At 40.6% G+C, this 27,846-nt stretch overlaps 1 protein-coding gene across 1 annotated transcript in view; it reads right to left on the bottom strand.

Moving 5' to 3' along the window:
* LOC108680552 (fat-like cadherin-related tumor suppressor homolog) overlaps positions 1-27,846 on the bottom strand; it is a gene marked incomplete at its 3' end in the record, with an annotated part of 116,196 nt that overhangs the window by 12,889 nt on the left and 75,461 nt on the right. Inside the window, exons 3-4 of the mRNA XM_047880384.1 lie at positions 9,192-13,148; positions 4,534-4,631 (exon numbers count right to left, since the gene is read on the bottom strand). Of these exons, the coding sequence (XP_047736340.1) occupies positions 4,534-4,631; positions 9,192-12,699 (3,606 nt within the window). The remainder of the gene's footprint in view (positions 1-4,533; positions 4,632-9,191; positions 13,149-27,846) is intronic.

The raw sequence follows: 27,846 nt of genomic DNA, 5'->3' as shown, positions 1-27,846 counted from the left end.
TAAGGTAATGTTGTACTTGTATGACAATAATGTAAGGTAATGTTGTACTTGTATGACAATAATGTAAGGTAATGTTGTACTTGTATGACAATAATGTAAGGTAATGTTGTACTTGTATGACAATAATGTAAGGTAATGTTGTACTTGTATGACAATAATGTAAGGTAATGTTGTACTTGTATGACAATAATGTAAGGTAATGTTGTACTTGTATGACAATAATGTAAGGTAATGTTGTACTTGTATGACAATAATGTAAGGTAATGTTGTACTTGTATGACAATAATGTAAGGTAATGTTGTACTTGTATGACAATAATGTAAGGTAATGTTGTACTTGTATGACAATAATGTAAGGTAATGTTGTACTTGTATGACAATAATGTAAGGTAATGTTGTACTTGTATGACAATAATGTAAGGCAATGTTGTACTTCTAAGGCAATAATGATGCAGAGAAGATTTACTCAGGTATTGAGTCAGTACAAGCCACCTTCCTTTAGATTGAGTCTAGAAAAACCGAACCCAGAAGAAATTCTGCCGTGTTTGAAACGGAAGCAATGTAAAAACACGATCAGGGCAAACGATCAGGGCGAACGATCAGGGCGAACGATCAGGGCGAAGGCACAATTTTTTTAGCTCACTCGCAATCTGGCTGAAAATTAATAAATAAAAATCGAAGTAAAAGTCAAAGAACTGTGCTCGAATTTGAACAGCAGGACATGTATAATGTATATAGGGGTATAACTGTCAACATTTTTATTATCATTACTACAGAATAGGGATATTCAGAACGAAGCTTACCAAGCACTTCGCCAGTAAAGGCACAGTTTTGATCGGGGGCCATACTTTCAAAACTCGCTATGTGAACTTAAGTAATTACGCTCTATTTTCTTGTCTGTGATTGGCGGATTTTGCTTGAAAGGCCGTCAATGATTGGCTGATGAACTTACGATCTCTTAACTTTTTTTTGAAAGTATAGGCCCAGGACCCGCAGGAAGCCGTGAGAAAAACTGACACTAAAGAGGATTAGATTGGCTTTTGTTTATGAAAAAGCGCTCTGGGAGCCAGCGAAACAGCGCGCTAGAGCAGCGGCCGTAATTAGATTTCAGTGATAGCGCTACTCCAATAAAGCTGAGAGAAAGATATAATACCTATTGGTGTTGTTTTCAAATTATTATCAGATATTTACTGCCATCGGATAACAGTGAAGCTAACTTCTAAAAAGTCAGGGCAAATCATAGTACATGGCCAAACATATTAAGAAGACGGATGGTGGAGGAGCGAGAGAGCAGGTCAATGTCTATTGGAAAAGACATTCAAGAGGGAAAATAGAGGATAATAATTGGCTTCGCTGCTCATATCAGACACGAAGCTCAGGATGGCACGGATAGACGAGGTCAATCAGGGATAGGGTAAAATGAAGAAAAGGAATAAGTTTAAATCTACGAGACGCGCGCCCAAAATCGAGCAATAGGTCACGAAAAATGTTAACTCTCTGTAATTCGGTGATGACGAGGGCCTATGGACAAGATCTCTCACAGCTGAGCGTAAGTACATTAGCACAGATGGAAACACAAATCAACTGAACTATAATAAACGGATAGAAATTCGGATAGAGCGCCATGAACAATTAAAGAGGTGAATAATTTCTCTCCAACTCTAGCAACACACTCAGTCCATAGACACAAGTTTCTTTCAATATAAATTAGGTTTATTTGGAAATAAATCCGGTCATCTAGAGAACAATAGAAGAACATTAGGACGGTCGGTTTGGAACTAAGGACAACATACTATCTTGTCGGAGTCAACCCAGATTCGTCGACTAATATATACAGGAGGTGTATCGGGATGCCAGGAACGCGATTAAGGCGTCATATACTGTATCCCGAGGATGAGCAGAGCTCACCATTAAAATTATTGATTTAATAATGATTCATCGAGTGTCGGCCTTTAACAAATGTTCAATAATTGTGGCTGGCTATAATTGTAATTACAATTATAGCCCATGGCTTACCGCAATTATAGCCTATGGCTCGCCGTAATGCAGTCCTCGTAGTGGCTGCTAAGTGTACAAACTTTTTGGTCGGTTGTGTTTGCGTGCGCAGGAGCTTCACCGCAGGTTCAACGAAGGCATATATCAATATATAAACGGAAATTAAATTCGCACCGATATAATTGGGAATTTCATAAGCCTTTTTCTAGCAGTTCCTCGAATGTGATGCGATATCCTGTCTTCAAATGAAATAAATTGAACAAAAACAATAGTATAAAACATGTCCAGTTGTTCACGGTGAATAATTTACATAATCTCGAGTATAATTCACCAACGCGCGATCAAGTTGAATGCATTTCTGCAATCAACTAATTGTTCCATCTCTTAATAAGAAGACGCGTGCACTAAGAAGGCACGCCGGCCGAGGGATTACATCCCCCATTGAGAACTCAGGAGATCAATCGGACCAGCAGAGAAAGAAGCCACGTCGTCGCAGATCACAAGTTGCCTTTCATCACCAGCCCCTGCCATGCAGATACTTCCAAAAGACGGGAAAGTTCGAATAAACTTTGCCTTTGACAAGTTCCCGGCTCATGATCACCACGAGGCGGATCACTGCACGAAACTTTTTCTATAGACACGAACTCCGGTCCATGTAACTGTCAGAGGATGAAGGAAGTCTTTGAGTGCAACTGACAAGAGGATTATGAAGCTAGCTGATGTGCAACTGAGAAGAGGATTATGAAGCTAGCTGATGTGCAACTGAGAAGACGATTATGAAGCTAGCTGATGTGCAACTGAGAAGACGATTATGAAGCCAACTGACGACACCCATGCACGAACGTCTATTCTCTCACCAACTTTAACCAATTAGCTATTTATTGTATTACCGTGCACGTATCATTTGCGTTATCCGTATCATGGGCACTAAAGACCAGGAAGGCCATTGTCTCAACAAGGTTCGATCAAGTTACGATGCCTCGGTTATTACAACAGCTGGCTGAGTTCATTTATTGCTGCCGCTGCAAGTCTCGGTGTGCCTAGCGCTACACTTCTTCTACCAAACTCGCAGTACTAGAGAACTCCTTATCGTTGCCGCTGTTGGTCTCGTTTGTACGGTATGGTTCCGAAACGGATAAAATTATTCAATGCTAGTTCACATCGCACGTATTTAGGAAATAACAGACGGGTAGTTACGCAATGTATCTCAGCGCAAACAAGTAAATCTAAAATAAATGCAACATTGCAACCCAAATAGAATATAAAAGGATTGAGCGAAGTTAATAATTTTGACCGTAAAATTATTTTTCCAGCCTTCGCTAATATTTTATTATGTTAAATAAATTCATCCACAAAAGTGTTTAGATTTTGAATAACCTTACAAGAAATAAAATAAAAAAATGGAGAAAAAGAATTATAACGCAGATGAACAAGTTCAAAACGACATGAAGAAAGAATTATAGACTGGCACACTATAAATAAAATTCTTAAAGCACACCATGGCTTCCAAAATGCAAAAGGCATCACAAATCCCATAACTTCGCTTGGCTTGCAATTGGGAAGCATTACGGATGCACCGTTTGGTCTTGCTGCGCTATGATCAATCAGTGGAGGTACTGGAAAAGAGCAACAGGTGGAGGCATCGGTTTTTTGGAGTAAAATTTGAATGCGTCTTCAATAAGCAAGCTGTCATCTCCGGCAGGGGCGCGCGGCCGAGAGATAATTTCCCGCTTGGAAACGACGAAATCGAAGGAAATTTCAGCGCGCTGCCTTATTTCCGCGCGTCGGGACTACGAGCCACGCACTGGCGCCTGCGGCTGCAATGTGAAGGCAAGAAGCAGAGTTTCTTTCCACGGATATCTTTACTTTTTGGTGTGCAAGGAAAGATATCCGTTACTTGGATTTACTTTTTACGATGGAGTGGTGTGCAAGCTTCCTTTATTAGTAAGCTGAATTTTAAATGATTATTAGTATGAGTAGTGAATACATAGCAACGCGACGAGTTTTAGCATTAATATGGCTAAAGAAAGTTTCCAATTTTCAAAATACATTCAAGCTGATAAGTTTGAATAATTTAGATTATAATTCAATTTGAAGCCTACCTTACTATCAGGATATGAACCAAATTAAACGCAATGATGATATATAATTTACCGATAATAGAGACAGTAATATCCTTCTTATCTCAACCTTCTCTCATTAAATACCTAGTTTGCATGTACGAAATACATGTCGACGGAACAAGAAATTATAGAGACATCAAACTAAATAAAATTATTCGTAAACTGAACTATGACTAAATCTGAGCATAATTTGAGATAAAAAAATCTAAAACAATGTGAGAGGAAGAAACGGTCATAAAAAAAAATTAAAAAAAAAGATAATCCAAAGAAAAAAACGGTAATCGATCGAAACACACGCCTCCTCGTCCACGGCAGAGGAGGCGTGCACAATTCAATGCTAAGCCCGACCGGCGATCTTATTCACTCACCGTTATTAATTTTTATTATTCATTTATTTATTTATTTAGTTCACTGACCCAGCAGGTGTCAGCAGCGCTGGTGGTCCAGGCGACGACAGCTGTCCAGTAGCCACGTCGCGTCTCGCGGTCCAGAGAACGCGTGCTGCGTAGCTCCCCTGCCCAGACATCGCTGGTCAGTAACCAATGCTTCATCATGAATAATTATATAAACATGAAGTAATTTACGAAGTAAATCATGAAGTAATTTCATCATGAAGTAATTTACGTTTATATAAACGTAATATAAATAAACGTTTGTATAAACGTAATATACTGCTCATAAACCTAGTAGATAAAATACGAAGATCAAAAGTAATTACAGAATTTGGTAATTTTCATTAATGATAGTGATCCATACGCGTAGGAATACATAATGAATGTTTGTGAAAATGCATGTAAATAATAAAAGAAATAGAATTAAGGTTGACATCCAGCGATGCTAATGAATAACATATTAACAATATCTGCTATTAAATAAATAAGCCTATCACTCGTAGCGAGAGAGTGCACTGAGAGCCTAAGTGACTTAATTTTTTACACACGGTCGGAACGAGACAAACTCTACGTTAAATACAACCCATATTTCATTTACTTCCGCCAATTAAACTTCACTCACTGCATTGAATGCTAACACGGTTTAAAAACAATAATTTATGCAGAAAATGATTTGATTATCATTATAAACTAAAATCATAGGAAATGAATAAATTAATCACTGTAGCCGAGGTATGCAGCAACACCTGTTCAAACTTTTTTAGATAGACAGCAAATAAGGGATTCATTCAATAATGCATAAGGAAATGAATGTCTGGTTACAGAATACCATTAGAAATATTAACAACGAAGAATTATTGCAATGAAAGGGACCAGATATGAGAATCAAAATGAAAAGATTAAGACCACAGTGAATAGATCCATATAATGTTTTTGCAATGATGAGATAAAGATAATTTTACTGCAATGAATAGATTCAGATAATGGTACTGCAATGAGGAAATTAGGATTATGTTATTGCAGCGAAGAGATTCAGATAATGTTACAAGCCCGTCATTAAGAAATTACGATTTCACATATTTTAACCTAAACGGAAAAATTAAACACAATATTTTGGTAAAAAACTAATGTTGAATTAAGAATCAGTAATATAACAACGACGTGAAACAGAAATAATGTCCTACGTAAAACTTTTGCCAAGACGAAATCTATCGTTTGATCGCCCGAGAAGGAAATTGAATGAGAAGTGGCGGGCAGCAGAGAGAGCGCAATGGAGCGACGCCGTTCTCCAGACTCAATAGCGGAGAAATGAAGCCATAAAAAATATAACTCAGTACTCACTGCAGTGAGTGACACAGAGCGCATTTTCTCGTCGACGAAAACGTGAAGTCACGGACGGACGGACGGACAGACAGAAGGACATGACGAGCACAATAGCGCCTTTTTTCCATAAATGAGAAAATGCGCTAAAAAGCTCGACGCCGCGCATCGGGCGTTTAGGTTTGTTGTTTGTGTTTCTATTTATTCTTCGTTAATTATATTTACATTAAACTATTCATTGAAAAACCCTTGGTTTAGAAAAGTGTTTGATTGAAGAACGTTCACGTGCTTTGTGTCGGGGAAACGCTTGTTCGTTAATAGACTGAAAGCTTCCCAACACTGGAGTGCTCGGCAATTCGTGATAGTATGAAAAGCAGAGAACAATGCAAGGTATCACTTCTTCAAACGCGCACAAAATATATCACTTTCATAACCACCTTACTGAGAAATTCAAAATGCTCTCTTTTTGGTTGAATAAGTTAAATGGTATTTAATAGCTTCATAAAAAATTGGCCAACTAGTCGTTGGAAAAATAAAATTAGGACATTTGCACAGTCGAATTACTGCATAGTAAGTACGAAACTCAGAGGCTTTGAGTGTATCTCATGTTTAATGGAATCAAGCCAGAGACACGATACGAAGAATATATACCGGTGAATTGGGAGCCACTAGAACGACAGCAGATTTTTTTTGCCCTCGGTCTCAGCTGTAGATAAATATTTAGAAAGGGAGGTCCCCAGTTTATGACGATTAATTAATTTCATCAGGAACATCAATAATAAACACACATCGTCACACGCACGGAGGGAGCGACCAAACAAAAATCTAGTAAGACTGCGGGCAGGCGCATAATTTCAGCCCCAAGCCAGTCGCTGATGGTGTAGAAGAACGGAGACTTAGAGCCTTGATATGGTGATGGTGCCTACATGTGACGTCATAGCGTCGTGACCAACATTGACGTCACCGCGTCGTGACCGACATTGACGTCACCGCGTCGTGACCGACATTGACGTCACCGCGTCGTGACCAACATTGACGTTATCGCGTCGTGACAAAGCTGACAAGTCTGGAGGGCGGTGTATCTCGTGCGACGTAGCATGATGGCATAATAGCCTCGTTCAAACTGGCGCATTCAAGGAATCACATTGTGAGTGTGAGAGAAAATGCAATTTCCATGTTATTTTAGCGAGTTTATAAGATAAAGTAATCATTTTGATATATTGCAATGCAATTTTGTGGAATTACGTCGATAAAGAAACTACACAACTTAGTTCAATTAAGCAGCAGGAGCTCGTTTGTGAAAAAGGTCAAAAAATTTTTTAATTCGTAAAAACGATAATACGGGGAAAACGAGGCACGTATGCAGTAAAAACATCACCCTACACAACTGCTGAAACAGAAACGCACACCAGACAAAGTATGGCTGGTGTGCCCCCAGCCAACTCCAAGTGCCCCCCAACTCCTAAGTATGGAGTTGGGGGGCGGCGGTCCCGTGAGAGCCTCACACAACCTCCATCCAATCTGAGGGCATTAGCCGGAGAGTGCATACGCCTGCCGCTGGGTGCACCTCGGCCATAAAATATCAGCGGCTCATGCTGAGAGAAAAAGGCCCTTTGTTTTGAAACACTTGGGTGTTTCAAAGAATGCTTGATCTGGTTACGACGATCTAGCGTGGTCACTGCATTCCTTTCCAGTTCATCCTTCTTTCTACCATTTCCTTCCTGTTCATCCTTGATGAAAATAGAATATAGGAAGAAGGTTTACCTATATTCTTTTTGAAGTAATGCGGATTTCATCTTCCTTACTATTACTGTTAAATAAAAATTATGTGCGAGTTTTTGACTCTGATAAGAAGTTGTTCAGCCATATTATTGTTCTTTTCAGTCAGGGGACAAAAAATAATATTTTGATTCAACATTAATATACGAGTTTGGAGCATTTCTCGAGTCAAATTTTTATAAAGCAACTATAGCTGAGCGAACATAAATAAAAGCGACTTCGTAACTATAGTGTTTAGTTTTAAAAGAACGACTAATGAATTCATTACGCTGGACTTAAGGTCCAAGTTAGTGAGCGGATAATACTGAATATTAGTCATCTCGAAAATTGGAATAGTAGAACGAAAACTGGACTGGAAATCAGAATGCTACAGACATTATGGGTGAAAATAAGGTCTGATATATATTTATCATTGGAATATGAACATATTGGAAGATAGATAAAAATAAATGAATGAAAAATATTCAATTGATTTTTTGTCCGAGAATTGACATAAATTCATCGATGTGGTTGTTAAGAACATAGAAGACTTTATGATTTACCTCAACAAACGACTGATATAACATCAATTTTCAGAGAGAGAGAGGAGTTGACCAATCAGCAGTCAACCATCATATGGGCTCAAAACAATATATTTATCCTTCAATACGTCATTTCTCGACAAATGAAGAATAAATGTGGATATTTATCCGACGTTAATTTTCTATAATATTGGAGGTCTCGCTGATAACTTTTCTTAAGCCCGAATACAAGTGTAAACACAAATGAACTAAGAGATTTCTGAGAGCAGCGATCATTGAAATTAAATAAACTTTTTCGGCTCAAAAACTGGCAACCTTCATGTTTCCATTACAATAGAAATAAGATCAACGGTCGAATTTCTCGAATTTGGGAATTTGTATTACGGTGTCTGATAAGTTTATATGCTTCGTGCAAGCAACAAATTTATGCCGCTTAAAAATGTTCAACAGCGCTTGTAGCAATACTATTTGTTTTTCCACAAGTAATGGAAAAAACTTCAAAAGTATCACAATATTGATGAGGGACTTTCTCCAGGAAGACCACTAAATATACCCTAGCGTCGGCAGGTTGCAGGGGCATTGCGACACTAATAACTCTGGGGATAAAGGCTCTTTCCAACTAAATCCTCGGCCCATTTTAATCTTGGATGCAGTACTATCCTACAAGATTGCAGCGCTGCTTCGTAAAATAATTGATTAACTCACATAGAAATTTTAATTTGTACGAAGTAATGAATGTAATGAAAACAGTCAGTGGATTCTGAATACACTAGCTGATAACCATTTTTAATCAGTTAACAAATATTAGGTAGAAACTTTTTTCATTTTTTCTTGAAATCACTAATTAGTGTATATCGGTTATTCAAAATACGTAACTGATTCCGCTCCTACACAAATTCAGAGCATAAAAACCATAAAATAATATCTTATTTTGAGCGCAGCACAAACAACTCGACTACAAAGTAGCATTCAAATCGAAGGAAAGAGGAGAAATTATGAAAACGTTCCCAATTAAATACGATTACCTACATTATAACCAGTATAGAGATATTCAAGCCTTACCGCGACTGTTGACAGCGAAGTATCCGTGACCGTCGCCGTCGGTGATGGCGAACTGCAGCCTGGGATGGCGCTCCCCGCTGACCGCGAGTGTGGTGGCCAGCGTGCCCGGAGGCTCGTTTTCTCGGATCCATCCTCGCGCTATTCTCTGCTTGAATTCGTGGGTGACAATGGTCTCTTCGACGTCTTCTACGTGAATTATAAGCTGCGCAAAGCTGTGCAGTGGAGGGAATCCTTTGTCAGAGGCCTTAATTGTGAGGTTATGCAATCTAGTTTTTTCAAAGTCCAAAGGCGAAGTGATACGAACGACGCCAGTCTCTTTATCGATGCGAAAGTTTGCGTTATCGTCTTCCACGAAAGAATACGAAACGACAGCGCTTTGCCCGACATCTAAGTCTGTAGCTTGCATTATAGCAACTACGGCACCAACTGGATAATCTTCTGGCACGCTGATGCTGATGAACTTGGCTGCACCAAAGTCCGGAGCGCAGTCGTTGATATCCAGAACTGTTATGTGCACGACCACGTCAGAATACCGACGTTCGTCTTCCCCGCCATCCCACGCTCGGACCTTAAGCTCGTACTGGTCAATTTTTTCACGGTCCAAAGGCGCCACGAGTTCAAGAATCCCAGAATTCGAATTCAAACGAAATTGCCGAGTATTGGAAATTAGTTTGTACGTAACTAGGGCGTTATTTCCTTCATCTGCATCAACTGCTTGCAGTTGAGCAACACTAGTTCCTATCTTCATATTTTCTGGAAGGTGGAGATGATAACTGAATCTAAGAAATTGTGGAGCGTTATCGTTGATGTCCATAATTTGGACGGTTACGTTTATACTGGAACTCAGTCGGGGCTGGCCTGAATCATAAACTGTGATATTCAAGACATAAAGTGCACGCTTCTCTCGGTCTAGCGCGGCCGATAACCGCACTACTCCAGTGATCATGTTGATCTCAAAAACTGAATCGATATTTCCTGATGCAATAGCATAGACAAGACGGCCGTCGAAACTACGATCCTTGTCCGTGGCTGCTATCACGAGAACTTCCGATCCGACCAGCGCATTTTCAGGCACTTCTACTGAAATGGGCGTTTTGCTGGAAATTATAGGAGCGTGAAAATTTTCACTCACGTATGGCTGAATAGCTTGATATTCTTCGTTTCCTGACATTTCAGTTACATGGGCTGACAATTCGACATCAATGTACTCGCGCGCGATCTCGTTTGGCCTACAAGTCACATCTCTTGCGTAATACATATTTTCTGGGTCATTGTATTGAGGATCATACACATTTAGGGTGACCATGACAGGATCTGACATGTAACGACCGTCCGAGGCTGTGACATTCAACATGACTGTCTTTGTTCGAGCTCTCAGCAGGACTGCCGCTCTCAAATTACAGTTGGCTGTGATGGTACCCAAATCGGGGTCAATGAACCAGCAATCTCTATTCGTGTTTCCTATTAGCTGATACCGAACTCTAGTATCTGCGTCTAGATCGACTGCTTTAAGAGTGACAATTGGTCTATCTTTGTGAGTGTTCACTGATATCCAGCCGGAGCAATCTGATGTCAGGAACTGAGGTCGATTGTCGTTAATGTCTTTGACGGTTACTTGAATTATGGTTTGCGTCTCGTGCTTATACGGTTGACCCCAATCGGATACCTTAACTCGCAATGTGTATGATTTCTTCCCAGTCTCAAAATCCAGAACTTTAGCTGTCCGAATAATTCCATCAAATGGGTCGATCGTAAAAGGGACTTGGTTACCATTGACGAGAGAATAAGACAAAAAGCCGTTTTCACTCGAGTCTGAATCTGATGCAGCAACTCTAATAACGAACGACCCGGCAGGTTCGTTCTCGTTCACTTCAACAACATCGTCGATATTTAAGAAAGTTGGCGCGTTGTCATTTGAATCTAAGACTCGGATGATGACCCCAGTGGTCGACTGTCTCCGAACTGCGGGACTGGCACTGTCCATAGCGGCTACAGTTAAACTAAAGTAAGACTTAGATTCAGCATCAAGCCAGTCTGCCGTAGAAATCACCCCTGTGGCTGAATTGATCTCAAACTTCCTGTCAGGGTTCCCGGAAACGATCTCAAAAGTTACTTCACCATTCTTGCCAAGATCGGAATCAATGGCAAATAGCCGAACAACAGGAGTGTTGGGAGGAGCCTCTTCGCTGATAGAAACGTCATATTCTTTTGGGATAAATACTGGCGCGTGGTCGTTCACATCTGCTATAACGACAGAAACGCTCTTGTCAGCACTTGCGCGTGGTCTACCTCTGTCAGTAGCCCGAATGGTTAAATTGAAACCTGCAGGCGCTAATTCTCGGTCGAGCAATCGTAAAACCATCAAATTATACTCATTAGGTTTTTCTCCTCTACCAATGCTGAATACTCTGTCGTGATCCCCATCAACAATCTCAACAAGTTCGATTTCTCCACTCGGTCCGTCATCAGGGTCGGTGACGGTGATGATGCCGTATATGTGCGCGTGTGCGTGCTCGACCACGCTGGGCAAGTGACGTACCGCGATCTTGGGAGGGGAGTTGTTCATCGCCACAACCGAGACGGTTACGTCGGCCTGTCCAATTGCTGATTCTCTGAGGAACTCAACATCCGACCCTCTGTCTCTTGCTAACACCTTTATGTGGAACTCTTTAGTTATATGCCCTTGCAGGGATCTTGTCAAAGACACGACGCCAGTTATGGGATGCACAGCAAATAAGTTGGTCATTGCATCGCTGAGATAATAATACACCTCACCATTTCTGCCCGAGTCAGCATCGTGAGCTTTGACTTGAACCAAGCGAGTATTCAGGAGCAAGTCTTCCGGAGCATCGACGGTATAAGAGTCGGGGAAGAAAAGAGGGATATTGTCGTTGGTGTCCTCAACCTCGACATGAATAGTCGTGGTGGCAGAATAAACAACGTTTGTGGAAGATCGGATCTCTGCTGTGGTCGTGATTGTATAACTAGACTGTCTTTCCCTGTTTAGAACATCCCGCAAGCCAGTTTTGGTGCGAATATGAAGCACTGAAATTCCACCCACTTGTTCCTCTTCCACAGCAAAGAAACCTTCCGGATCCCCGGATACAATCGAGTACTGCACACGGCCAGCTTCAGGCAGAGATTCAAGAGAAACTCCCATAAGTTCATTTCCCTTAACATATGTTCTCGGTAGGGAATTTTCTTTTATACTCACATTGTAAAAATCTTTTAAAAAACTGATCTCAGCGCTAGACGCAAGTGAGGCCGTTAGAAGGAGAGTTAACACACTAAGCCAGATTACCATAGGTTCTAGTATCAATAGCCTATTCATGAGCAATAAATTGTGACTTTTTCTACACTTTTTCTTCTTTAATTTTATACTTGTAAAGGAGCTACCAGATTTTAAACACTTTTGGTGTCCAGAACATAGAAGTTTACAGACATCAGGTATTCGTTCATTATTGTGGGAGGGGAGCGGCGAAAACTGTCTCTCCAACGTATCAGCCATGATGAGAAACAGTGTGGTCACTTCACTGTACTCAACAGCCTTCCACCAGTATTGACATGCTCGGGGTGATTAAGTCACTTCACTGTACTCAACAGCCTTCCACCAGTATTGCCATACTCGGGGTGATTAGGTCACGTCACTGTACTCAACAGCCTTCCACCAGTATTGACATGCTCGGGGTGATTAGGTCACGTCACTGTACTCAACAGCCTTCCACCAGTATTGCCATGCTCGGGGTGATTAGGTCACTTCACTGTACTCCACCGCCTCCCATGACGACAACCTCGGGGTGCGTGTACCGCCGCATGGGCGTGACGAGTCGTCGAGCGAGGTGCGACAGGAGCGTCGGGCAGCAGGTGATGACGTCATCCAGGGCTCAGCAGAGCCGAGTTCCCTCTTCGTCGTGAGTGTCGAGTTGTTCATGCGCTGATTTCCAGGCGATCATCGATCTGTGAAGAAACAAAAATGGATTTTAATTTATAATATGTACTTATTTATAAAAATTTAGCTTCGGTAAGCTCAAAACAACACTACACCGATCTACAACGGTTTGCACTTACAATCAAGCAAACAATGAGCTAGCACAATTTATTGTTATTAGTCCCCTATCTCGATAATTAGTGCATAAATTGTGTCCTGGTCTACAGACATATTAACACAATATTGAGAGGTGTATAACTCACTCGCTTAATTTATATGGACATGTATTCGCCAAAATCAGAGCGGGAGATATTTGAAAACAAATTATATGCAACACAGTCCAGAAAAATTTGTTTAATGATTTTTTGCATATACACACAAGAGGACGCTTCTAAGATTCCGAAGGTATTCAACGATTATTATTCGTTTGACGGTCGTCGGAAATACGATCTCGCAACGTGCGGGCAATTTCTCATCAAATTATAAGTAACCAGACCAAAATTCTATGAACGTTGATTTGCACTGGAATGAACATACTGTACATAAAAAGAACTTGATAGTCACGTTGTGCAATTCTCCAATCATTTTCACGTAAGTGCTACACAGAAAACGTACTATAGTGTTCGCTATGCTATGATCACATTTCTCATTAAAGCCAAGAAATGTTGTAGTTGTTGGTGTTGCAAAATAAGCAACAGAAATTCATCATTGCCTATAGGAACAAAGGAAGGATGCATCAGAGGCAGTTTATCGTCTCCTATTCATTTCCATTCGTCGAATCCTTTGCAGGAACAACCGCGTACACCATGCAGAGGTGTAAGGATTTTCAGTGCCTTGCGACTAGTAACTTGTATTTCGATTTGAATAAACGAGCCAAGAGCCGAAAAACGCCATCTGCTGGAAGCATAAGTATGGCACAAATTGAGGACACAATCAACGGCGGTTATATACATCAATTACGAGCAGTGCGCCAGCAAGAAAAACGCATCAAATTCACTCAAGATAGTATTCGCTATTGTATACATGGAATGTTTTACTTTTATTCTCAACATTTAAATAATATTTACAATACTAAATAATTATTTTAATTAAACAAGATCATTCGACGTCCACACAAAAGAGACCTCACTTGACTTCGTAGTACACCGTTGGGAACGCAGTCCCTGAAGAAAATATGCCATGCTGCTAAGATATTCTTTGATTCACATCGATTGACTTTGCATATTTTGTCATTACTCTAATTCGTTTTGTTCAAAAGTATTCAACCATTGAGTAAGTATTTGCTTAATTTAATCATAATTAATTCAAGGTTTCTATATTATGACTCCATTAACTGTGTATTCCTCTATCGTCTGTTACTGTGTATGATTCCAGGATTTGTGATACCAAGTTCATGTTATTGAGTGAAGATCGAAGTTGTAACTGCGAGCAACACTGCGCCAAGACATCGTTGACGGCCATTGTTAAGGCCCTGGTTGAAGGTCGCAAGGCTTCTAACAGGCTCGGCTCTTCCCTATGCGTTTCTTCACTAATTAGGATAGACTTTACTCCACTCGCAAATGAGATGGCGATATGGATTTTTCCATGCTTACCCACCTATTTATTTATAAACGGTGATCAGTAACAAAAAATATGTAAACTTTGTATTAAAACAGTTTTAATGAGAGGAAATTTTAAGCAACTTTGAATATTATTGTTCATCAAGTTTGCGACTTTTTTACTTTTTTCGAGATATAAAAGGGTTGTAATTTTTATTCTCCATTGAATGGTATACTCGGCATTCCTTGATCAGCCTCTTTGTTGTAGATATTTTCGACCGAAAAATAGTTATGATCGAGCCGGCTGATACGCGGAGGGAAAATCCTGCATACTAGCTGCTCTCGTTGGCCTTCCTCGGCCACCTGAAAGCGACCAGTGACCGCGAGAAAGGGTCTGGCTAGGATATCATATTACAAAGAGTACAAGCTCGAGGGTAGCGACAGGCTGAGCTTCGGACAGATCAAGGATTTTACACGATGGTCGCGAAAACCTCGCTCTTAGACTTCCCACGGCTTTCAGTCAGGGCCTTAAGAACACGTTCTCGTAGGCTGCCAATATCATAGTTCATAGCTATTTTTGGGATGACTTCGTCTAGGAGAATTTAGTTTGAGAGGAAATTATTTCTTGCACAAAATAGGTGTACTTATTTGAACTTCCTTTGGCCATCTGCTTCACTCTCGTGGTTGTGCCTTATTAGAACGCCATATAGCGACACAGCAAAGATGCCGTCCCATTTTCTTCGACTCAATCAAAGAGAAAAGTTTTGCGGGAGACTAGGTACTTAGTTCTCCGCCTACCGCCTAATCTACACGGCATTTCTACCGACTTGTGTTTCATTGCGACTTGTGTTTCACTCTTTTAATTTTAAACATATGGATAATTGTAAGATATCGCCCTCGCATCATTCTCGTATACGTATAAGATATCGTATAATTTCAAGATATCGTAATCTCTAATCTCACGATTCCAGGTGTCGTAATCGTAATCAAAGCCCAACCCAGCGTTGGCGCCATAATCGTAATCAAAGCCCAACCCAGCGTTGGCGCCATAATCGTAATCAAAGCCCAACCCAGCGTTGGCGCCATAATCGTAATCAAAGCCCAATCCAGCGTTGGCGCTATAATCGTAATCAAAGCCCAATCCAGCGTTGGCGCTATAATCGTAATCAAAGCCCAACCCAGCGTTGGCAAATGCAAGCATAAGCAAGGAAACGTCAATAATAGGTATATCTGGCCTAACTCTCCCTGAAGCTGATGTTGTAAACGTAGCTATAATCAAAATTAGCGTCTCTCATTGCCTGCCAAAACCTCTTTGTGTAAGTAAATGACCGTGCTGACATAAACCATTCCTGTCATGCCAGTTTTAATGTTGTCATCGAGTTGTCAATTAACAACGCTCAACTACATTATTAATTAAGACCAAACAATGGGAGTCCAGTCCTTGCCTAGTGTAAGTTTTATGTATGTCTTTCTCGACCAATTAACTAATATTAAATCTTTATTTCCAGTTTACATCACCAACGACAGCAAGTAAAAACTACAATACCAAAACCTAACCTAACTTTTCTAAATAAACTTGACAACTGTCGTTTCTTCTTGCCCACCAAACAACATCCATTTCTATGTCGCATAGTATTCCAATCATCTAGTCGAGTACAAAAAAAAAGTGATATCCAATTCACACAACTGAACGAAAGTCATTTAATAGCGCTGCTTTTCACGTAGTCGCTCTCATTAAGCAAGCATAAAACATGGCAGAGCGCATTACTTAGGACGAGGCGAGGGGCGTTCCGAGGATTGTGTACGCTAAGCCGTAGCCGTGTTTTTAGCTCACGCCTGAAGCTCTGTTAGCAGCCGCGCCGCACGCTCCCCTTCAATGCGATCGCTAAGCTGCTTCAGAAGTCACCAAGAGCGTAGCGTCGTGTGTGTTTTTTGACGAGTTAATACAAATGCAGGGATACAAGCAGTCACGTCGTACGGTGATTCATAAAGTCAACAAGAACACTAATTGCGTCGTACGGTGATTCATAAAGTTAACAAGAACACTCTAATTGCGTCGTACGGTGATTCATAAAGTTAACAAGAACACTCTAATTGCGTCGTACGGTGATTCATAAAGTNGATTCATAAAGTTAACAATGAGTTAATACAAATGCAGCGACACAAGCAGTCACGTAGTAGGGTGATTCATAAAGTTAACAATGAGTTAATACAAATGCAGCGATACAAGCAGTCACGTAGTAGGGTGATTCATAAAGTTAGCAACGAGTTAATACAAATGCAGGGATACAAGAAGTCACGTCGTACGGTGATTCATAAAGTTAACAATGAGTTAATGCAAATGCAGGGATACAAGCAGTCACGTAGTAGGGTGATTCATAAAGTTAACAATGAGTTAATACAAATGCAGCGATACAAGAAGTCACGTCGGACGGTGATTCATTAAATCAAGAAGAACACTTTAATTGTGTAGGTGAAAAATCAATCTAGCCGTTCAGGTTAATATAATAATAGAAGAAGCAATAATTTCATCGTTAGGTCTTATTTGGAACATTCTAGATTAACATTTGAAAAAAAAAGAATAGTAGGTCTTTATGCAAATATATGTATGCACATCATATGACATTTTCCGAGTCAACGTCACCTTGAATAGAAAGTTGTGTGGCATGCGAATTACCGCAAGAAACTGAGAATACTAGCAAAAAGAGATTTAAAAATATTTGCGATTTTCGTTCTGACACGAAAAATTTTTCCTAACATGGTAGGTGCATCCAAACAATGATACTTCATCTGAAAAAAGTCAATCATTTGATTACGTGAGCATGAACCAATTTTCTTCATCAACAGTAAACATGAGCAGGTAAGCGTAAATCGCGTTCGTTGGTAATTATTTGTCTCAATCCTTCTATCATAAAATCGTAATTACAGCACATGTTCATGATATATAGGAACCAAACAAGCGCTTCGCGTACGTTATACATGACGGCGCAATTTACGCTCTAGACGAATTATCGGAACGAATAAAGGGTATGTAAATCTTGAATATAGTCAAATGTTTTTAGGAAATAAATGAAATAATACTGAATTATTATTGATTTAGCTTAATCTAATTTGTGATCTGAAAAGGCGGAGTCTTAAAACGTGGGCATCAAAGTCTGCTGGAACTGACGGGCGGCGCTGGAGGGTATGGCGAAGCAAGTCAACTCAGAGATGAAGAACAACAAAATTTATGGAACACACAAGAACTGAATTATTCCGAACTAGTCTCTTCTGTCGAAAACTATAAACGTGAGCGCTTACGGTGCAACGTTGTCTTCCGTCGCAGTCATGCCGAGGCTATCATGTAGACGCTTTAGCATTGAATGGCAACCCTCCGCCTCAGCACGAGCAGTCATGCTGAGGCTATCATGTAGACGCTTTAGCATTGAACGGCAACCCTCCGCCCCAGCACAAGCAGTCATGCTGAGTCTATCATGTAGACGCTTTAGCATTGAACGGCAACCCTCCGCCCCAGCACGAGAAGTTAAGTCCAGGCTATCATGTAGAGTGTATACGCTTTATCAATGAACGGCAACCCTCCACCCCAGCACCAGCAGTCATGCTGAGGCTCGCACATTACCACGCCGAGAACCAAGTAACAACTCTGCCACCCGCTGCGGCCATGAGAGTAGCGTGTATACGGAGCACCAATTAAACGTTCTAATTGGAGCTGAACACAACACTTTGAGGTCCTCAGCCTATAGTACGCCAGCGGCAGCGGCGCCACTCCGAGGGGTCATCGTGCCTCAGGCAGGATTTATCTTCGATATTTTTTACTACAGGGGAAGGGATAACACAACCTCTTGCTGGTAATTGCCTGCTTCTCACGATCTCGATCGGTGCCGGGATGAGCGGCTGGAAAAATTGAGTTGATTAAGGCACTACTAAGTTAATGGTTAAAGCATTTCACTGCAATAACATGGTGAATTAAATCAACTTACAAGCACGCTATAAAGTTAACAACCGGGACTTGGCATGCTTCTCCATGATCAGTGAGCGAGTAAAGGTTATTCTGGCTACTACATCAGTAAATGCTTCTAATTACAATAGTTAGAAATTAGAATTTTAACAATTGGAATAGATCAATCTACCAGTCAGTGCCCGGAACACTGGAAAACGAAGAAATTAAATGTTTCAAGTCGATAAACTGCATTAGATAGAATGAATTGAATACTCTGTGATTTATTGACAACGGTTTACAGTGCACCTACTCAATATTCAACGCTGTGCGTTGAAAAAAATAAACGAAATGAAAATAAAATCAAAATTCGAATTAATTTAAATTCTAACTTGTCCCAATATTATAAAACAATAATAATAGCGATAATATCATCATAATATAAAACCTTATCCCAATTTAAATAAACACCCGTAAAAAATCCGTGCCCTTCCCAAACAAGTAGCACAATCAAGCAATCGCTCGCTGCGATTAAGTAACACGAGGGAGACGGTGCAAAACGATAACGGTAAATAAAGTCAAACTTAAAGAGATAAAAGAGTAGTCAAATGAGAATATTTAAATTTTCAAACTATTCCTCGAAATCCGCATTGAGCAAAATATTCATACCGATTGGGATACTAAAAATCCAACACCGAAGTAACAACTACAATGGCTACATCTCTTCTCTTAAGAGAACGTGCGGTTGAAGAGCACCATATCAAGTATATACCTGCTAAACATGATGTATCACCTAATTACTTGGTAGCCTCTTGTCGCCACTCTCAAAACATTGTGTTGTCAATCCGGTTCACTCAGAATTTCCGACATGCGACAGTTTAGTATTAAAAGGTCGCTGCTCGGAAACAAACATATTCTCTAGCATGAACAAGCAACAGAAACGAGGGCAACGTTCCTACAAAGCATGCACTTCAGCACAACCCAGTACCCATATGTGGGCCAGACTTGACCAGAAAACGTTACCACGCCATCAAGTATACCTGGTGTATTAAAGTGTATTTCGCCGCAGCATGCGTGCAGCTGGCACTGCAATCGGATCACCTATCTTGAGTGTAGCAACATCCATGGCAAAGCTGTGCGTATCACAAATATTTAACAGACCCACTTCGTGTAGCAGCGAGCTTACAGTAAATAATTATCTTCCACTACCCTACTCTTGGCTAAAATTACCCCAAGCAGCGTGCGTGCAGTATAGCACATTATAAACGCCCTCTTATAGAGCAGCGCGATGCGGCAGAAACGCTGGCTGAAATGCATTGTATCTGCGCATGTTTTGTCGCAGCAGGCATTCTTAGATAATAGAGTTAACGCTCTAGGTTACTTTATGAACTCTTTTTATTGATTACAGGTTGGGAAGGGATTAAAACCTTCTGTTGACTTTTATATCACTAATTCAATTTGTCTTCGATGAAAATATTAAGAGAAAACACCTTTTTTTAGCGTATTTTCTCATTTATGGAAAACTATTGTGCTCGCCATGTCCGTCTGTCTGTCCTTCCGTCACTTCACGTTTTCGTCGATGAGAAAATGCGCTCTCTGTCACTCACTGCAGTGAGTACTGAGTTATATTTTTTATATTCCTTACTGAACTAGGATCCAGGAGACATCAATGAAGAACAGAGTGAGCGCTTCATCGAAGTGCTTGCATGGAGGAGAGCCATCACAGCCGACGACATATCAAAGTTATGTGTGACAGTCTGCGCAGGGTGGCTGCAGAGTCATGGGTGTCTGCTCAGCTATCTCGGGTCTTGCAGCAGGTCAATATCTCGTCTTGCGCTCATACTGGGCCTATACTTTCAAAAAAAAAAGTTAAGAGATCGTAAGTTCATCAGCCAATCATTGACGGCCTTTCAAGCAAAATTCACCAATCATAGACAAGAAAATAGAGTGTAATTACTTACGTTAATTTAGCGAAAAAGGTCTTTAAATACGGTACTCCAGCCACTCCCAGCCACTTTTGAAAGGTCTTTAAATACGGTACTGAGTTCACAGAGCTCTTCCGAACACCTTATCCAGAGTAAATTGGTACAAAAAAGCTCACATTCGCGTTCGAATTAATCGAAAAGAGTGATCAATGTAGAGTGAGTTACATTGAGTAATATGTAAAAAATGTATTTTATGGTAAATAAAAAGATCTCATTGTTCTTAAATGATTAGTTACTGAATTTAATCTTAATTTGAAATCTTTAGGATGCATTACGATGTCATTCAATAAACCCCCGTATTTATTCGAAGAAAACGGGGTTTTGCAAAGGATGCAGACAATTAATTGCCCCAACATATGAATGGTTGGGCGGCTGACACCTTGAATGACGTGGCTTTTAAATTCCCCTGAAATATCAGAATTTGTTCTAGAAGTTCCCCTTCCAACCAGGACTACTATTCTGAACTAGTAAAACCGGTAGGTGCAATAGGACGCGTCACCGAAATGAAGAACTAATTGCAGTGGAAATTTGCTAGTGACAAGACCACAATCTTGCTTGCTGGGGAGCCGGTGCGGGGCACTTTGCTACATTATATTGCTTTTCTTGACTTCTCAGCTTTTTTAGTTATTCTTTGTAGAAATATTTTACCGCTCATAAAAAACCTAATTCCGAAATAATTCGTGAGCGCATTACGTTTCAGTATCGCTGCCACTCGAAGGGGAGAGAAGTAACCAATACCTGTAAGCTACTGAGACGCCTATTATACGTAGGTACGCAGTCGCACTCGTCGGGCCGCCAGCCCGACGAGTGCGAATTGTATGCCCCATACAATGGAGCTTCTCCAACCAGCAATAGGCTCGGTGTACAGACTATATCTCGTTCAGGCATGTGCAAACCAACAGGCCTGCGTCTAGGAGTCTGGAGTGGAACTTTCCTTCAAATTTAAACTTAAAATAATCTCGAGCATAATAATGAAGACAAATCAGTCGCTTCTCATCAGTCTGTTGTAGTAATATTTATAATTTTATTGCATTCAATTGTCATGTTTCATTCGTCTCCACCACCCACAATGTCATAAACTGAGTAGTTCTCGGTAGAGGAAGAATTTTTGACTTCTGAGCAAGGCAACTAAAGTTAAAAAAAATAGTGGGGAAACATTGGAATGAGAGCAAATTAAAGGAAATAATGCTAGATAAGAGTTGGATTTTGTCACATCATTAAAAAATCAATTAGAATTGCTCCCAATTACAGTATTCCTATTAAAATAAAATAATAGGATAAATTTTATTTATACGAAATAGCTCACAAATGATATACCAGTCAATATACAAGCACTGCCGCAATAGACTATATACTGACTAAACCACGTGAACCTTAGTCCTAAGAAATCACACAAGAATGAGAAAAGTTTGGTCGAAAAACGGAAAAAAGAAGCTCAGACCTATAGGTATATACGTCCCATAAATACCATACGCACTGGAGTATCTCACATTAAACCAGTCCATTACGATGAGATATTATGTTTGTTATTGCTGTGCCACAAGCCGAGCACGACAAAGAGGGCGGCGCAGACTGCGCAGAAAAAGAGGGTAACTCAAAATATAGTGGAGGGCTAAAATCCCAAGGCGCATGATTGAATGAATATTCGATTAGGTGGTTCGAGAATGCAGAAAAGCTTTGGGGCGGCCGGGAAGAAGTCGATGGCTTTTCTATTTTATGCTTTAAATCAATACAATCATGGCTAATTGCTAGCCGTGTGTTAAAATGTGCACGATAAATGCCATAAAATGTCAGAAAATTAAGAAATAAAGATCCTCACCGACCTCAATTATCGAGGTTCATATCTTAGGCGCGTTGTATCTCGCGTTTCTCATGTTTTTTCCGATATTATTCTAGAAATATAGTCCATCGCGGAGAAATTTGCGCCCCAACGCTTGAGAAAATCAAGTCTATGAAGTTAAATCTCCTCGTCTTCACTGTAGGAGGAAAATAAACCACGAATAAATAAATAAACTCGTACATTTTACGTGAGGTGCCATCGTTCGCACATGCTTGTGGAATCCAGCGAATTCAAAAAAATTAAATAGAATAAATTACCAGCACCTCACCGAATTAATAAAAAAAAAAGATCCAAAAAGAGCAAGTCACAGTTGCCAAAAAGAAAAAAGTGTAAAAGTAAACATTCGAGATTTACCACTTGAAACTGCAGAATTAGCTTATATTTGCGCGGGTCATATGGATTGTTACGTCATAATAAAGAGGATGAGCACAACCAAATTTTTCCAGATCTTTCGTACACTATTTTTCGACAAATGAAGTACCACATTTGACATCTATCATCGCGAAGATACAACACATTTCTAATGAGAGAAAGCGGTTACGCCCCAAATTAAGAGCAGGTCGATGAGAAAGTTGCTTGTTAGCTGTCAACACAAGAGGTGGTGTAGCACATCATCGATCGCTGGCCAGCTGTCAGGACATAACTGCGGTCGGGTGTGACGACATCGGCTGCAGAGGAAGCGTATACTTGAGGCGCCCAAGTTCTATTGTCACATCAATTGATGCAGCGACCAGAAGCTTTCACAACAGTCGCTATGTTCAGTATAAAAGTCACATTTTTCCTCCATATCCGCAGCTCCTGATTCGTTTAATAGCTATCAATAATTGTAGGACCGTTCGAAGTTACCATAATTTTTTCACGATATTTACATGGATATTACAAATTAAAATATTTTTTCGAATCGTCTCTAGAAATTCAAGCACGAAAAGCGTGTCAAACCAATGCAAATCAATCTAATTCATAATCACAAGTGATGTTTGAAATACACGAATTTAAGAGAATATACAATTTCCTATTTGAAATGGCACAGGTACAGCGTCCTTTTTATAAATTTATCTATCCCTGCCACCGTGTCTTTATCTCCTGGAGGACGACGGCTCGACGACAGTGACAAATTGACGAGAATTCCGGGAATGTTAAGCCGGCGCAGCGCTCACTGCTCGCCCCGCACCAGCACTGGTCCCAGCGATCACACCAGTCACCCCGCAGCGCTCGCTCCTCGCCCCGCACCAGCACTGGTCCCAGCGATCACACCAGTCACCACGCAGCGCTCACTCCTCGCCCAGCACCAGCACTGGTCCTGGCGATCACACCAGTCACCACGCAGCGCTCACTGCTCGCTCCGCACCAGCACTGGTCCTGGCGATCACACCAGTCACCACGCAGCGCTCACTCCTCACCCCGCACCAGCACTGGTCCTGGCGATCACACCAGTCACCTCGCAGCGCTCGCCCCTCGCCCCGCACCAGCGAGACTGGACAATCACACAACAATGCAAGATAATTGGTACACAACAATGAAACAATACAGATAATTTCATGTCGAAGCATGAATTGAAATATGAGCGCTTGTGCACATCAGTCGTCACCGGAAACGCCCCGCACTGTCCCGCTGCAAACCTGAATAAGAGTGACGGTGGAGCAGCCAGAGGCGAGGCAGGAAAACCACTTTATTTCTCTTTAAACAATTACTGGGTGGCGCACGAGAGCTTGGTAGCCTCATTACTACGGCTTGCGAGCCCAACGCAGCCATAAGCTACCGACAGTAAAGGGTAAGTCTGCCCTCGAGGCTAGGACAAGACGCGCTACAACACTTAGGTATATACTGTATAAGCTTCGAGTTAGTGAGTGCAAGTGGAACAACGAAGTCAGAGATATATGTATTATTTTGAAAACAAACAAATTCGGACGTTCATATTGATAGATACTATTGATATTGACATGAAGTGCCAGTGATGTAATGACAAGAGTCGAATCAACCGTATTGTACGCTCACGAGGTAACCAGTTTTGCACTGCAAATTTTAACGTACGAATCCTTGCGATATAATTTATTGTAATGATCCCTGCGATATTACTTATTGCAATGCTTACAATCGTAGAAAGTCACGCCTAGCAAGACAGTTTAGACAGCACGGGCATGCCACTTTCTCTGGTATTCATGATACGTAAGCGCATCATTAAATGCTGCATTAACGTTACCTTTACTATTGTTCTCACTCAAATAAAGACAACTTAATTTCTTCGACGAATCTGCAATGCACATGCCACAAAAACAGCGCTTGTTATACTGAACTAATCCATCCATCGAGGCTGCTAGTCCAAAGTCACACGCAACTAGATATCTCAACAATATACGTTTCAGCCAAATCCACAAATGGATCAAATGGACTCTAAAAGCGATTATTTTTTGGACAAGACGCTCGAGCAAATATAGACTCTGGTCCGAAAAAAAAAATAAAATACCACTCAGAACATCGAGAAATGTTAACCACGATAAATAAATATAGGAGATATTACTGTTTCGTATACGTCCCAACATTCATTGCTTTCCATTGCGTACAGTCATTAGCAGAGATAAGAACACGCGGAAATAAAATGCCTAAAAAATGGCATTTGAAACGTTCGAGTACACAACTGATGTCAGTCGGTCGTTGGATAGAATAGCGAGTACACGAGAGCCACATCTGCTCAGAACGATATTTGAACTGTTGTGCGAGTGCAGAATGCGAGTTTCGCGAGAGTTTTCTCAAGAATTTCACTAATAATATAATATAGACGTATGACATTCCAGGGACGATTTTAATCAATTTGAAATTTGGAAACTTGACCTAGCAGGCACATTCTATTGAGCTCACTCGCCAAGGTCAACATAGAGTCCATAAGGCGCTACAATAAGCAACTAAAGGCTTCCGTGTGCCCATGTGACTTGAACGAGAGAAGTTGGAGGCGCGTTCGGCCGAACTGCGAGAACTTGCCGAGAAAAGTGCAGCGCGCGACTCACAATGGGCACAACTTAGCCTGTCATGAGGGCACTGCGAAGTTTTTATCGTCCAAATAATTCTACCATGACCTGGAGAAATAGTTTACTTCTGCTGGCAGCATTTAATTTAATGGAGATGTTATGAAGCAAATAGAACTTAACGGGATGCTAAAATTAATTTCACACTTAGAGTTTTGTTGAAGGACAAGATGAATTTAACAAAAGATAGAAGGACAAGCTGAATTCCAACTGACCAAAGCAAATTTGCTTTCGCAATCAAATAATGTTAATATATTTTTGTTTGTGGATTTGCAGTCGAATCGTTTGAGAACCACGAACAATGGGATGCAGAGAACAATCTTGCGTGATTCTAATTTCTAAAACACATTTGCACGCTCGCTTGATGTTGCAGCGATGCATTGGAGTTGCTGGTTTGCATGCGCTCTGGAGGCGTGCAATACGGCCTATATAGTGTATACTATATACGTTGTTTACGGTTGCTAATGTTTCGTATAGAATATACGAGCAAATATATTATATACGATAATGTGTACGATGCGATAGCTACGATGTAGATGTACAATAAAGTACGCGTTGTACGATGATATCGTATGTAGGATGATTGAGTGCGCGATGAGGTGTACGATGCAAAACTTTCTGATGAAGGCGTAGGTCGTCATACGTACTGTCCGTGACGCGAGGACTGTGACAATTAATGCGGATTTACATGGTAGAAGGAAATATAAATTATCACAGGGGAAGACGTACAAGGAGATGGAGAATGAAAGTTTGATAGCTGCGATTGGCAAGCAGAAAATACGATACATTACAGGTTCATTAAGTTGGCAGAGCAGCGATGCACATTCATATAAGAAAGTGATTTTTCGGAAAATATGAACTTTATTTCACACTTTTTAAATTAATCGAAAAGACACTCAAAACTGGAGTTACCCAAAAGATCCAACGCATTTATACTGAATTTTTCGTCATTATAAGATCGGAATCATTCTGATGCAAAAAACTTGACTTATCAAATTGAATGAAGACCTGTAAAATATCTGAACATATTTTACTAGCTTCTTCAGGCATGAATTTCACATGGAGCGTAGTTTTGCCAACCGAAAACCCGCTTTATTGTGTTCACTTCGAGGGATAAACACATTTGCTACGAGCACTGCAATTTCCGCAAGATGCGTACAGACAGCAGGCATGGCTACTAGCTGCACGGGAGCCGAGCTCAGTATCTCATAGTCAAACCGGCCATGAGAGATGCAGAACAGTTTTTGAACTGCAAGCAGGCTGACTATAATGAGACAGTATTTGACCATCACTTGCTCAAATCTACACGGGGATAATTTAACCTTCGAAGGAGTAAACTTGATGAGACATTTGGTAATCATTGTCGTCTTTAGCCAAAGAAAAACTGGGAGTTTCGGCCGCACTTCGTTAAGTATTCATTACAGAGTTCTCAGCTCAGTGCAATGCAATGTCTTGTTACACGCGGCGATTCTAATCCATAAAATTGCCTTTACAAATAAAACGACCATTTAATCGTGAAGTTTAATCACACACAATTTTTTATTGCTACAAAAAATTCATCTTACAATTAATCAGGTACAAATGTTTCCGCATCCACGATTAATTTTAAGCGAAAAGCTTTTAAGCGAAAGCGAATAGCACAATCTATTTGCGAGGAGATTTGGAAATTTACCGTATTATAAGTGTCCATAAATGAGGAAATAATAACTGTGACGCAACACACTACCATCGACTACCAGTTCGTTAAATGTTGATGAAAACTCATCATTCAGAAAGATGAATTTTTTTCGCCCCTTACGCAACACTTTGAATTGATAATTGAACCTCGAGCGAGAGCAGCGTCCTTACTCAATACTTTGCTTCTCCGTCGATCGGCGTCGCGCCGTTCAGCAGACTTGGCTCGTTTCTTGTCAAATTATAGAAGTTTCAAGGACTTGGCGTTAACTTCACGAGTGAGGCTATTAGACGCAAGTTCTAACAACTCAGTAAGAGTTTAGCGGGCAATACTTGTTCACCAGAGTTATAAAAGTAACGAATGTGCACGGCCGGGCTCAAGCGGTGGCGACGGCAATTAAAATGCCAGCAGGTTTAAATTAAAATTATTGGCATGAAGTGGAATACATTTTGATTACATACAGGAAGAGAACATAAAATTTGAAAATGAAGAGAAAAAATTCTTTTCCCTAGACTAACCGTCTTTCAGGACTAAGTAATTCTACGAACTATTCTAAATTTTTGACGATTCTCGCTCTGTCAGCGAGATAAATGCGTGTTGATCAATTGGAAAATTGAATAAAAAATTACTGCTAACCTTGCAAGGAGATTTTGACTCGATGTAAGCTCTCTCCATATGTATAGTGCGCCAAGCATGCAGAGCAGACGCGAGAAGGCAAAATGTATGAGCATT

Source organism: Hyalella azteca, unplaced genomic scaffold (genome assembly GCF_000764305.2).
Source record: "Hyalella azteca isolate HAZT.00-mixed unplaced genomic scaffold, Hazt_2.0.2 contig5355, whole genome shotgun sequence".
Classification (NCBI taxonomy): domain Eukaryota; kingdom Metazoa; phylum Arthropoda; class Malacostraca; order Amphipoda; family Hyalellidae; genus Hyalella; species Hyalella azteca.
Note: the sequence above shows the minus strand (reverse complement) of the source record. Positions and strands in the feature narration are given on the sequence as shown.